A 14,828-nucleotide genomic window follows, 5' to 3' on the forward strand; every position below is an offset into this window, starting at 1 on the left:
TTTTCCTTATCTGTGAAGCTCTTTATCTGACCTTCAATTCTGAATGATAGCTTTGCTGGATAAAGTAATCTTGGTTGTAGGTTCTTGCTATTCATCACTTTGAATATTTCTTGCCACTCCCTTCTGGCCTGCAAAGTTTCTGTTGAGAAATCAGCTGACAGTCGTATGGGTACTCCCTTGTAGGTAACTGACTGTCTTTCTCTTGCTGCTTTTAGGATTCTCTCTTTGTCTTTTGCTCTTGGCATTTTAATTATGATGTGTCTTGGTGTGGTCCTCTTTGGATTCCTTTTGTTTGGGGTCTATGCGCTTCCTGGACTTGGAAGTCTATTTCTTTCACCAGGTAGGGGAAGTTTTCTGTCATTATTTCTTCAAATAGGTTTTCAATATCTTGCTCTCTCTCATCTTCTGGCACCCCTATAATTCGGATGTTGGTACGTTTGAAGCTGTCCCAGAGGCTCCTTACACTATCTTCGTATTTTTGGGTTCTTTTTTCATTTTGCTTTTCCGGTTGGGTGTTTCTCGCTTCTTCCCATTTCAAATCTTTGACTTGATTCTTGCGCTCCTCTGATCTGCTGTTGGGAGTCTGTATAATATTCTTTATTTCAGTCAGTGTATGCTTACTTTCTAGATGGTCCTTTATCACACCATCGAGGGTCTCATTAGATTTCCTGTACATCTCATCAAGTTTATCGACAGACTCTAGAAGCCTCTTGAGAGACCTCAAAAGTGTGGTTCTGAACTCAATATCCTCCCTTGATAGTTTTGTCCTGTTTCTTTGTCTCCGCATTTTTTACGCTTTCTTGGTACACCCCCTAGTGGTCTTTGTGCACAGTCTTGTTGTAGTTAAGCCTTGATTGTTATAGTTAATACTAGAGGGATTTGACCTCCAGGCCTACTGGCTGTGATAATCAGCTGTGTTTGCAGTGGAAGAACTTGTGTCCTCTAGGGAGGTGCTAATCTAGCCTTTGCCTGAGGCTATCCGGCAAATGGCTCTGTGCAGGGCTTGGGCGGGGCGGGTCCCACGGGATCAACAGGGCGGAGGAGGGAGCAGTTATGGCTGCTCTCAGTCTGTCCCCAGGGGCTCTGCCTCTCTGTCCCAGCAACCGCTGCAAACCTCGGAGGGACTGAAGCCAGACAGTCCCGCTTCTCCCGTTGGAGTCTGGGTCCCTAGAGACTCGCCCGGATCTGGAGCTCTGAGTCTGAGGCTCCCTCCTGATTGAAACAGACAACCTCGCCCTCAGCCACCAGCCCATGCCGCGCGCACTCCGCACCTTAGTATTTTACTTCAGCACTGCGCCTCCTCTGATTCTCGGTTCCTCCTAGTTTTAGAACTTCCATTCAGCCAGCCTTCCTGTGGTTCTGGATGATGTCCGTTCAGTCTTTTAGTTGTATTTTTGAAGTGGTTGTTCGAGGCAGCAAACTCCGGCGTTAACCTATGTCGCCATCTTGGTTTCTGTTAACTATCTTGTGTTTGCATTCCTCTTTCTTACTGCCCAGCTACACTAATTATTTATTCCTTGAGCTATGACAATATCTATGTGTTTCTCAATTTCTAGTTACTTTCTCTTTCAATTCAACTATTAGAGCCAGGAAAATCTGTTTGAGATAAATCTCCTCTCCTAAAAAAGTATTTGAGATTGTGATAGTGAAAAATTACACACAATCTAAGTGTCTATCAATAATAGATACATGAATTACAATGTCTTTATTTAGAAATGAGCTAAATACACATAAATCTAATTCAGGATTTCACAATCTCAGCACTATTTACATTTTGGACCTGATAATTCTTTGTTGTGGGTGACTCTCCTGTGCATCATAGGATGTTTAGGAGCATCCTTGGCCTCTACCCAGTAAATGCCAATCGGATTCCCTCCACCCCCAGTTGTGGCAACTGAAAGTGTCACCACACATGGTCAGATGTCCCCTGGGGCACAAAATTGTCCCCCATTGAAAACCACATATATATTCATTTATTCAACAAATACATTTGGGTATCTCCTATGTGCTAGATGCTATTCCGGACACTGGGGAATCCAATAAACCCAAAGTCTGCCTGCCCTTATAGAGCTTACATACTAGCGTAGGAGAAGGATGGTTCACCACTGCATGATATTAGATGGTGATAAGTGCTTTGAAGAAAAAGCTGTCTATGGGAGAGAGAAATGGGCTGCTATTTTATCTCCTTCCTTCTGCTCACTCTGGGGTTTTCTTGTTGCTCTCTTTCTAATTCTTTGAGTTGTAGAGTTAGATGATTTACTACCATTTTTTCTTGTTTTTTGAGATAGGCCTGTAGAGCTATAAACTTCCCTCTCAGGACTGCTTTCATTGTGTCCCATAGGTTTTGGATTGTTGTGTTTTCATTGTCATTAGTTTCCAGGATGTTTTTAATTTCTTCTTTGATCTCATTGGTAACCCAATCAATATTTAATAACATGCTATTCAGCTTCCAAGTGTTTGAGTATTTTGGGTTGTTTTTATTGTAGTTTATTTCTAATATTATGCCCTTGTGGTCTGAGAAGATGCTTGGTATGATTTCAATCTTCTTGAATTTGGGGAGACTTTGCTTGTGGCCCAATATGTGGTCTATTTTTGAATCTGTCCCATGAGCATCTGAGTGGAATGTATATTCCGTGGCCTTGGGGTGAAGTGTTCTGAAGATGTCAATTAAGTCCATCTGATCTAGTGAGTCATTTAGGATTGCTGTTTCTTTGCTGATTGTTTGTCTAGAGGATTTATCCAGTGATGTCAATGGTGTATTAAAGTCCCCTACTATGATTGTATTGTTGTCGATCTCTTCTTTGATATCTTCCAGGAGTTTTTTTTATGTATTTGGGTGCTCCTGCATTGGGTGCATATATGTTTACCAGGGTTATATCTTCTTGTTGTATTGATCCCTTTAATATTATGAAGTGGCCTTCCTTATCTCTTGTTATGGCCTTCACTTTGAGGTCTATTTTGTCCGATATAAGTATTGCTACACCAGCTTTCTTTTCCTTTCCATTTGCCTGAAAGATATTTTTCCATCCCTTCACTTTCAGTCTGTGTGAGTCCCTTCTAATGAGGTGGGTCTCTTGTAGACAGCAAATGTATGGGTCATGATTTTTTATCCATTCAGCCACTCGATGTCTTTTGGTTGGAGCATTTAGTCCGTTTACATTTAAAGTTATTATTGAAAGGTACTTGTTTGTAGCCATTTCTTTTTTTGTGTGGCTGTTTTCTTCTGAGCTTTTTATTTCTTCTTTTTACACCAGTCCCTTTAGCATTTCTTGCATTGCTGGCTTGGTGGTGATAAACTCCCTTATGGGCTGCTATTTTAGCTAGGTTGGTTAAGGAGGCCCTTCCAATGAGAAGAGACCTGAGCGAAGTGAGGGAATGAGGCATATAGGTATTTGTGGGAATAACGTTCCAGGTAAAGAGAACAAACAGCAAATGCAACATAGAAATACCCCCACAAACACACACAGGGGCCCAGAATGATACTTGTTAGAGCAGAGAGTGGATTGGAACTGGTGGTGCTAGTCATCACAGGAAACATTAGCTTTATATATGTTTTTAATAGATAAAAGCATGGCTCTGTGCACTGAAAGGTTGCAAGTTCGAGTCCCGGTCAGGGCACATACCCATATTGCAGGTTTGCTCCCCAGTTGGGGTGTGCACAGGAGGCAGCCAATCAATGTTTCTCTCTTTCCCCTCTCCCTTCCTCTCTCTCTAAAAATTAATAAAGACATATTTTTTAAAAAGTAAAGTACATATACCTGTTACTAATTTGATTTTTTTTCATGTTAAATGTATAAATATAATCATGTATTTAGAAGTAAATATAACAATATTCTAATTCTGAGTCGTAGGAATATGGACATTTGTTATATTTTGTACTAGTTTGTATTCAAATCTCTTAAACTAAAAGGAAAAATAGCAAGAAGTCATCATTGATCACTCACTGCTTATTTCATTGTGCCCAAACTTCTTAACCTTTTTAGGCTCACTGTGCTCTCATCTCAGTCCATCCATCTGTTCAGCCGCATCTTCCACACTTAAGCCAAACCAAATGCCACTTGCTCTCTGAACATATTCCTCATTTCTCTGCCTCTATACAAATGCTCTTTTTTTTTCTCTTGCCTAAAGTTTCTCTAACCTATCTTACCTGTCAAAATCCTCCCCATTCTTTAAGGCCTAACTCAATTACTTCCATTCTCTTACTTTTTAAAAAAATACATATTTTATTTATTTTAGAGAGGAAGGGAGAGGGGGAGAGAGATAGAAACGTCAATGATGAGAGAGAATCATTGACTGGCTGCCTCCTGCATGCCCCCAACTGGGGATTGAGCCCGCAACCCAGGCATGTTCCCTTGGCTGGAATCGAACCTGGGACCCTTCGGTTCGCAGGCTGACGCTCTATCCATTGAGCCAAACCATCTGGGCATCTCTTACTTTTTTTTTAGCTTCTCTGCTTTCATCTCAGTGAATGACTTTCCCTAGCATGTGGTATTCCTGTATGATTTTATATTTTATCATTTATTATGATTATTTGTAAATTTTTTCCTCCCCTAGTCATATTTACCTAATATGGAGTAGGGACAATATTTTTATCACCAATGTGATTTAGCAAGGCATGCAAATATTTATCAAATGAAGGCAAGTTCATTATATAACTTGATTTGTTCCTTTCTGAATAGTTCAGACAGGGTTCTATGAATTTATATAACAAGTCACATCACCGTCATAAAATAGCTCACTCATGTAAACAATCTCAGTGCATATTTCCTCATCAGTATTTAGTAGGAGGAGCACAAAATAGCGTCAGAAGGCTTGATTTCAGGCCACCTTCAGCGGCCGCCAACCTTTCGGACCTCACGGACCATCAGTGGTCCGCAGACCACCGGTTGGCGACTGCTGAAATGACTTCCCAAAAGTTGTAGAACTCACTGGACTTTGCTTTTCTCATCTTTAAAAGAGGATAGTAATTAGAGGACTGAATAAGAAAATGTATCTTTTAAGTGCTAGTCTAGCATATAATACCTGTTAGATTACTTTTTGTTCATACTTCCCTCTGGGTTTTCTTTCCTCATATATAACATAAATACAAATTGAAAAAGGTGTTATACTAGATCAGCAGCTTCATAATGATCTTCTATGGAGCTTATAGAGACAGAGGGAAGACAGAGTAGGTAGGTCTCTGAGTCTCCAGCCTCCATTTCAACCAAAGCAAGACCTTTTTCCAGCTTTATTGACAAAATTGTAAGATCTTTGAAGCATACATTGTGGTGATTTAATATATGTATACATTATGAAAGGATTCCCCCAACCAGTTATTTAACACATCTATCACCTCAATTATTTATTTATTTGGTGAAAAAATTTAACTTCTGTTATTTTAGCAGATTTCAATTACATAATACAGTCTTATCAACTGTAGTCCTGTTTTACATTAGCTCCTAAGCCAAAAGTCATCTTCTAGCTAAAAGTTTACCCTCTTGCCAACTTCTCCCTATTTGCCTCATCCACTTTTCTACTCTGTGTTCCTATGAGTTGGACTTTGTTTTTTAGATTCCATATATAGGTGATACCGTGCAGTATTTGTATTTCTTTATCCGGTTTATCCCATTTAGCATAATGCCCTCAAGTTCCATCATGTTGTAGCTAATGGCAGGATTCCTTTTCTCTCATGGCTGAGTAATATTCCATATATATATATCACATCTTCTTCATTCATTCATCTGTTGATGGTCATTTAGGTTGTTTCCATATCTTGGCTACTATGAATAATGCAGCAATGAACATGGGAGTGCAGACATATTTTCAATATTCTATTTTCATTTTCTTTGAATAAATACCTAGAAGTAGAATTGCTGGTTCATGTGGGAGCTCTGTTTTTAATTTTTGAGGAATCCCCATACTGTATTCTGTAGTGGCTATACCAATTTACATTCCCACCAAATGTGCACAAGGGTTCCCTCTTCTCCACATTCTCACCAACACTTGTTACGTCTTGTCTTTTTGATAAGCCATTCTAAAAGTTATGCGGTAATATCTTATCTTAATTTCCATTTCCCTGATGATTAGTGATGTTAAGCACCTTTTCATGTACCTGTTAGCCATTTGTATGTCTTCTTTGGAAAAATATCTATTTAGTTCCTCTGCCCATTTAAAAAAAAATTTAATTGAATTTATTTGGGTAACATTTATACTAATAAAAACCTAGGTGGCCCACATGCCGGCTGGGGAGGGCAGTTGTGGGCGATCAGGCTGGCAGGGGAGGGCAGTTGGGGGTGAGATCAGGCCAGCAGGGGAGGGCAGTTGGGGGCGACTGGGCCGGCCGGGGAGCAGTTAGGCGTCAATCAGACTGGCAGGGGAGCGGTTAGGGAGCAATCAGGCAGGTAGGCAGGCGAGTGGGGCAGTGCGGTGACCAGGCAGGCAGGCAAGTGAGCAATTAGGAGCCAGCGGTCCAGGATTGTGAGAGGGATGTCCACCTGCCGGTTTAGGCCCAATCTGGGATCAGGCCTAAACCGGCAAGTGGACATCCCTCAAGGGGTCCCAGATTGGAGAGGGTGCAGGCTGGGCTGAGGGACAACTCCCTACCGTGCACAGATTTTGTGCACCGGGCCTCTAGTTGGTTAATAAAAATATTTCGTTTCCAGGGGTAAAATTTTATGATACAGCATCTGTATATGGTATTGTGTGTTCAAGCCCCAAGTCAAGTCTCCTTCCATTACCATTTAGCCTCCCTCTACCCTCTTCTGCCTCCCCCAACACCCTTTCCCTCTGGTAATTGCCATACTGTTGTCTTTGTCTATGAGTTTTGTTGTTGCATGTTTTTTGTTTTTGTGTATGTGTGTATGTGAGGTCTTTTTGTTGTTTAATCCCTTCACCTTTTTCACCCATGCTGGTTTTTTTTTTTCAAAATTATTTCTCTCACATTTAATTTTAAAATCCTATATCTTAGTTAAGGATTAGACAGAATAAGTCCTAAAGGAGACTTAGCAACCTTTAACTCTATTTCAAAAAGATAATTTGTCCTAATTTTAATTATGATTTAGCATTTTTAAGAATTATCACAATGTCAGCTTTTGGGAATGTAAGATAAGTATATAAAACTAATTACTTGTTGCTAATATTTTAAATTGAAATATATTTGGTTATAACAGTCTCACAAATCTGTTTTTCACAGCTATGCTTCCATTTACATTAGAGAGATGCATATGTAAAAAGAGAAAAGTAGAGTCTTCATCTTCTAAAGATATATTCAATCCACGATTAGGTTAATTCTCAGATAATTTGTAACTTCATATGTTGGAAATTTAATTTATAATTGCTACATTTACAAGGAAACTTCTAGGTAAGAGAATCTTTTAAAAACATTGTTTGGCCCTAGCTGGTTTGGCCCAGTGGATCATCCATGCTGTTTTGATTACTATGGCCTCTATAGTATAGTTTGATATCACGTAGCATGATTCCCCTGACTTTGTTCTTCTTTCTCAAGATTGCTGTGGCTATTTGGGTTCCTTTATGGTTCCATATAAATTTTTGGAATATTTTTTCTAGTTCTGTGAAATACACTTGCTAGGAATTGTGTTGAATCTATAGATTGCTTTGGGTAGTATGAACATTTTAATGATGTTAATTCTTCCTATTCATGAACACTTATTTGTTTCACTTATTTGTATCTTCTTCAGTTTCTTTCTTCAGTGTCTTATAATTTTCCAAGTGTACGTCTTTTACATTCTTGGTTAAATTATACCTAAGGTCTTTTCTCTTTTTTTGATGTAATTGTAAATGGGATTGTTCTCTTGGTTTCCCTTTCTGATACTTCATTATTGTTGAATAAAAATGCAACTGATTTCTAGATATTTATTTAGTATCCTGCTACTTTACTGAATTCATTGATCAGTTCTAGTAGTTTTTTGGTGGAATATTTAGGTTTCTCTATAATCATGTCATCTGCAAATAATGACAGTTTTATTTCTTTCTACCTTTGCCCATTTTTTATTTTTTAAAATTTATCTTTATTGTTGGAAGTGTTACAGCTGTCCCCCATTCCCCTCATTTTTTAAATTGGATTGTTTGGGGGTTTTTTCACTTTTGAGTTGTATGAATTCTGTATATATCTTGGATGTTAACCCCGTATCAGATATATGTTTTACAAGTATTTTCTCCCACTTAGCAGGTTGCCTTTTCATTTTGTTGATGGTTTTATTTGCTGTATAAAGCAGTTTTTCTTTGAGCTTTTTTATATTTTAGAGTTCTTGGTAAATTTTATTGAGAAAAGGAGGTCTGTATCTTTTTTGTTAATCCTCACTGGAAGATATTTTTCCATTGACTTTTAGAGAGAGTGGAAGAGAGAGGGAAAGACAGAGAGAAACATCGATGTGTGAGAAACACATCTATTGGTTGCCTCCTGCATGTGCTTGACCAGGGCTCCGGACAGGGAGGAGCCTGCAACCAACGTACATGCCCTTGATCGGAATCGAGCCTGGAACCCTTTGGTCTGCCAGCCGATGCTCTATCCACTGAGCAAAACTGGCTAGGGTGGGGTCTGTATTTTAAAAGCAAATTAGACTAGGTAATTCCTTGCAACTTTAAAATGCTATGCTTTTGTGATTATTATTCTGAGTGAGTGCTCTTATAAAAAAAATACTTTTTTTTTTTATAGCTCTCTTGCTATGAGCCCAGGTGAAGAAATCTTAACCTTATTACAGACATTACCATTTGATATCGAAGAGCTTAAGAAAGAAGAAGCTAATCTTCCCCCAGAAGATGGTAAGTGAAGGGCCAGGAGAGAGCAGATGGGTTAGAAAAAATTAAAACATTCCACTAAGTCTCAGAGGGTCCTTCCCCGAGAGAAGCTTTCATGTGAACGTGGTATGGCAGCATCACGCTTTCTCCTTTCAGATGACCAGTGGTTAGATCTCTCACCAGATCAGCTGGACCAGCTCCTGCAAGAAGCTGCTGGCAAAAAAGACCCAGAGCCCATTTCCAAGGAGAAGGAGCACTACGACTTAACTCAAGTCTCAAAGAGCATGAAAGCTTTCATATCCAAAGTCTCCACCCACAAAGGAGCAGAGCTGCCTCGGTAATTTGTGTTGAAGCATATACCTATAGTCATAACCAAGATGTTGAAGTCATCCATCACTGCCAAGTGCACACTTTTTTTTTTAAGTAAATGGTTTGTAATGCTTTGTTTCCCTGCTTTGGTATCTAGTAGCATAACTTACTTATCTGGAGTCAGGTTTCTAGTGATCTTATCCTTTGCAATCCTTGAAGTAAGCTAGAGAGACCACTCAACAGATCTCAAAGCCACCATCTCAGAGCGGTTCAGGGCAACTGTGCACTTTACTCTTTCAACTTTTACTCAGAACCTTATGGGCTCCTCACATCCAGCTCACAGCAAGCTCAGACTTCTCATCTCCCACCTGCAAGCATATTGGAAGCTTCAAACTCAAAAGAGTGGGAGGAAATAATAGAAGAATTGGGAAGTTATATTTGGCAAGTAATGGGGAAAAAAGATAGATGGGATTGTTACTTGCACAGCAAAAATATCTTTATCAATGCTGATGCTGTGGAGCTCATGAGATGACTACAATTTATGTTCAATATTCTCTCTTCAAAACAGCAGGGGTAAAGGAAAGTTTGTTCTTAATAATTTTTAAAGATTTGGTTCTTAAAGAACTTTTTTTGGCTAATGTTAGCTATATCTTGCAGGAGTTTGAAAAGGGTGGGTAGATCCTTAAATGAACTTAAAGTTAAATGTGCATAAACAAAGTGCAATTTTTACTTTGATTTTATCAGTATTTCCCATTTCTGTTGCCCTGCAAGATCAGTAAGTATAAGGATTTTTAAAATTTAAACTACTGCCCAGCTGGTGTAGCTCAGTTGGTTGAGCATCAGCCCATGCACCAGAAGATTACTAGTTTGATTCCCGATCAGGGCACATGCCCATGTTGTGGGCTCAATCCCCAGTAGGGGGTGTGCAGGAGGCAGCCGATCAATGATTTCCTCTCATCATTGATGTTTCTATCTCTCCCTCTCCCTTCCTCTCTGAAATAAAAAAATATATATATTTCTAAAAATATATTTTAGCCCTAGCCTGTTTGGCTCAGTGGATAGAGTGTTGACCTGCGGACTAAAGGGTCCCAGGTTCGATTCCAGTCAAATGCACATGCGGGTTGCTGGCTTGATCCCCACTGGGGGGAGTGCAGGAGGCAGCCAACCAATTATTCTCTCTCATTGTTGTTTCTCTCTCTACCTCTCCCTTTCTCTCTAATATCAATAAGAATATATTTAAATATATGTTTTTTAAATAAATAAATAAAATTTAAACTATAGTTTTCCTGTTGCACCTCTTTTGAGGTTATATCTCTAGTAGTGTTCCTAAGAATGGGACTTTAGAAGAAGTTTCAAAGAGTTATGTTCTAGATAAATTGTTTTTTTCCTTTAATTTTGCAGAGACCCTTCTGAAACTCCAATCACTTTTGATGCAGATTCTTTCCTTAATTATTTTGATAAGATTTTAGGTAAGTTACAGTGTGATGTTTTTTTTCATTTTGAAAGTAGTATGGGTAGGGAAGTGGAGCATTAGATCTTTCGGAAGACAAAACAATGCTTTCTCTTCATAATTTTGAGTTGCTTTCAACAATGAATTCCTGCTGTCTTGAATGATTCTGCAGAGGATGTTTAGCTCAGTGCTTAACATAGTAGTTGCTTAGAAGTAGTTGCTTAAGTACTAGAAGCCAGATGCACGAAATTCGTGCAAGGGGCTCGGCCCATCGCAGCCCCGGCTGCCTTGTGGCCCTGCCCACTAGTCGTTCCAGAAGGTGGTCCAAAAGGTCGTTCCGCATATTAGCTCTTTATTATATAGGATTTGTTGAATGAGTGAATGCTGTGTGTTGGAGTTTACCTTGGCTCCCATATTACATTATTTTTTCTCTTTTATACTTACTGCACTTACACACTAATAATAGCCAAATAGCCCAATAAGAGAAATCAACAATGGATATAAAAAGGTATAGCCTTGAAGAAGAAATATAGTTAATAAATATTTGAAAATAGTTAACTGTTTTTAGTATGCAAGTAAATACACAGTAAAAATAAGAGATTACTTCTTTGCCCACCGTATTGGCAAAAATTTAAAAGAATGATGATAACCAGTTTTCCCAGGGGTTAGAGAAATGAGCGCTGTTCAAAGAGGGGACGAAGTGTAAGTCATCTTTCCTCAGGGCGGTTTGGTACTCTAGAATGTTTATAACCTTTGCCTTAGCAATTTTTTTAATATATTTTATTGATTTTTTACAGAGAGGAAGGGAGAGGGATAGAGAGTTAGAAACATCAATGAGAGAGAAACATCGATCAGCTGCCTCCTGCACATTCCCTACTGGGTATGTGCCTGCAACCAAGGTACATGCCCTTGGCCGGAATCAAACCTGGGACCCTTGAGTCCGCAGGCCAATGCTCTATCCACTGAGCCAAACCAGTTAGGGCTGCCTTAGCAATTTCAATTCCGGGAATTTACTCTATGAAAAAGATATATGTGCTAAGATGACGACTGCAGCATTGTAGTAGCAGAAAAATTGGAATATCCTAAATGTCTATCACAAGGGAAATGGTTAAATAAATTATAGTACAGTTGACCCTTGAACAACATGGGACTAAACCATATGGGTCCACTTACACGTAAATACTGTAAATGTATTTTCTCTGCCTTATGATTTTCTTAACACTTTCTTTTCTCTAGCCTTTTTTATCATAAGAATACAGTATATAATACATATAGCATACAAAATATATGTTAATCAACTGTGTGTGTCATCGGTAAGGCTTCTGGTCCACAGTAGGCTATTAGTAATGTTTTTGGGAAGTCGGAAGTTTTATGCATTGTCCAAGGGTCAGCTGTATACCCTATTATGAAGTGCTTGGTGATGAGGACAGAGCTGCATAAAGGTCTGGATAGCCACCAAACTGTTAAGCGATGCCTAACTCAAGGAAGAGAGAGAAATGTGAGGCAGTAATTCTGAGCATCCCGTCTGCATGCCCCTAGCCTGCCGAGACACTAATTCTGTATGGCTTGAATGTTCACATCAAAATGTATTTATGCAGCCCAGCTGGTGTAGTTCATTGGTTGAGTAAGCGTTGACCTGTGAACCAAGAGGTCACAGTTCAATTCCTGGTCAAGGGCACATGCCTGGGTTGTGGGCTTGATCCCCAGTAGAGGGCATGCAAGAAGCAGCCGATCAATGAGTCTCTCTCATTGATGTTTCTTTCTCTCTCTCTCCTTTCCTCTCTGAAATTAATAAAAATATATTTTTAAAAAAATCTATTCATGCATATCATAGTTTTTAAATTTTTAAGTGAATTAATTCACTTTAAAAAAAAAGAGTTGAATCTTTCATTTCAGCTTGTGTGCTTTTCTGCAAATATCTGCCAGCAGTACCCTTTTCTGGAAGTGATTTTTGTGAAGGAGTTTGCCTATGTATATTGGTTCTTTTCTGCAAATAATAGTCTAAGTCTTTTGGGAGGTGTAATCACTCAAAATTTTTTACCAAGTGGCATTTTCTGTGTTGGGATGTAGGACCAAGGCCTCCTGAATCGGACTCTGATGACCAGGATGAGGAAGACTTTGAATCTTTAGAAAGTGATGATGACTTGGATTTTGAAACACAGGAACCTGGGGAAGAAGCATCTGTAAAAGGAACACTTGATAATCTCAAGTCATACATGGCCCAGATGGACCGGGAACTGGCACATACCAGCATTGGCAAAAGTTTCGCCACCCAGAAGCAAATGGTATGTGTGGGTTTAACTTCTTTCCCTTTCTGAGTCTATTACAAAGGATAGCTAAAAACATATTTTATCTTAGTGGGTTTTTTTGTTTGTGATCATTTTTTTGTGATAAATTTGATTTTTTTTATTTGAAATAAATAAGAATACTAATTTTTCCTAACTCTGGTTGGATGATGGATTATTAACTTTATTTTCCTAAAATAAGCTTAATTATATTACTTTGTTATCTATCAGGATTTAAAATAATGTCATGTGATGTGTTGAAATTAGTATGTGATACTACTACTAAGAGCTTACACTGATTTTTTTAAAAAGGAGAAATGTCTCTAAATACCCAAATATTTTTGAAATCTTAATAGTATTTGATTTGTAAGTTTCCCTAATTTAGAGCCAAATGTAGAATTCATCTCTCATTCGTGTTTTAATCCTACTGATTACGCCAGCACTATAACACTAGACAAAGAGGTGTCTCACGGATGAGTGTTTGAAATCCATCTCTGCCACCCACTGTGACTGTCCATTAACAAATAATCCTCATGTCATGGAACCAAATGAGACAACAGTAAGACCCATAATGGACCTTAATTAATGTTATTCCCTTGTTTTGATCATCTAAGCCACATTTAAAATTACAACCACTTTTGATATTGCCAGAACCTAATAGAAACCATACATTAGATTTGTCTAAAGCAGTGTTTCTTAAGTGGTAGTGTGACTATGAGCCACCTAACCATATTAAAATATAGATTCTGGTTAAGTATGTCTGAGGTGTGGCCTCAGATCTTACGTTTCTAACAAGCTCTGAAGCGATGCACATGCTACTGGTCCATGGACCACTTTGAGTAGATCAAGCTGCATCTTACCACTTTTGATATTGCCAGAACCTAATAGAAACCATACATTAGATTTGTCTAAAGCAGTGTTTCTTAAGTGGTAGTGTGACTATGAGCCACCTAACCATATTAAAATATAGATTCTGGTTAAGTATGTCTGAGGTGTGGCCTCAGATCTTACGTTTCTAACAAGCTCTGAAGCGATGCACATGCTACTGGTCCATGGACCACTTTGAGTAGATCAAGCTGCATCTTTCAAATCCTTTCCCCAAGCTGTGAAATCAGAGGCTCGAGTAACAATTCAGAGTCTTTGTGGTTCAACCCCAAGAAGCGTCAGGTTTTTACTTTGCTTTTTCATTGGGAAAAAGAAAAGAAAATTTAGTTCCTTTTACTTAGGAAAAAATTTACATTCTTTTTTAAAATGTTTGTTTCTATGTGTTTTTTTTTAAACTGTTAGGCACCGTATAAATGTACGTTTTTAACCCTGGTTATCTCCCTTAGGCTATTTCAGAATAGGGAAGAAAGTTATTCAATTTGTAGAAACTTTTACTAGAAAGAAGTGTATTATAGTCTTTGGAACCAAATTTTAATATATGTGTTAAATTACATAGTTTATTAGACTTCGTTTTTACTTTCTATCAAGAAGAGTAATTTGGAATTCAGTTTTCCATTGTTGGTTAGCTTTGCATTGTAACTACCATAGCCTATTGACATATCATCCCATGATTTTCCTTCCCTCCATGAATAAGGAATCTCTAGCCCAGACTACCAATAGCAATTCAGATGAGGAAGATGCTGCTGCAGGAGACTCTGGTATGACACCGGTGGATGTAGACCTAAACCTGGTTTCAAACATATTGGAATCGTACAGTTCCCAGGCTGGACTGGCCGGACCTGCTTCCAACCTCTTACACAGCATGGGGGTGCAGCTGCCGGACAACACTGACCCCAGACCCACAAGTAAGCCAGCGAAAGACTAACCAGCCCATCGAGCCTGTCGTTTCTCTTTTAAATAAATATTGAACCGAAGTGTGCTCCTTTCTAGTTTAATCATTTAGTAAAAAATATTTCTTCAGCCCTAACCGCTTTGGCTCAGTGGATAGAGAGTCAGCCCCGAACTGAAGAGTCCCTGGTTTCTGGTCAAGGGCATGTACCTTGGTTGCGGGCACATCCCCAGTAGGGGGCGTGCAGGAGGCAGCTGATCGATGTTTCTCTCTC

The 14,828-nt window shown here is 38.9% G+C and overlaps 1 protein-coding gene across 5 annotated transcripts in view; it reads left to right on the plus strand.

Annotated features, from left to right (window-relative positions):
• Positions 1–14,637, plus strand: part of ECD (ecdysoneless cell cycle regulator) — a 30,419-nt gene extending 15,782 nt beyond the window's left edge. For all 5 annotated transcript variants that reach the window (XM_006090261.3, XM_014457134.2, XM_014457135.2 and 2 more), the window contains exons 10-14: positions 8,654–8,760; positions 8,893–9,073; positions 10,447–10,514; positions 12,566–12,780; positions 14,360–14,637. In XM_006090261.3, coding sequence (XP_006090323.1) covers positions 8,654–8,760; positions 8,893–9,073; positions 10,447–10,514; positions 12,566–12,780; positions 14,360–14,590 — 802 coding nt within the window. In that variant the 3' untranslated portion in view covers positions 14,591–14,637. The remainder of the gene's footprint in view (positions 1–8,653; positions 8,761–8,892; positions 9,074–10,446; positions 10,515–12,565; positions 12,781–14,359) is intronic.
• Positions 14,638–14,828: the final 191 nt, after the last annotated feature.

Source organism: Myotis lucifugus, unplaced genomic scaffold, assembly GCF_000147115.1.
Source record: "Myotis lucifugus unplaced genomic scaffold, Myoluc2.0 scaffold_69, whole genome shotgun sequence".
Classification (NCBI taxonomy): Eukaryota; Metazoa; Chordata; class Mammalia; order Chiroptera; family Vespertilionidae; genus Myotis; species Myotis lucifugus.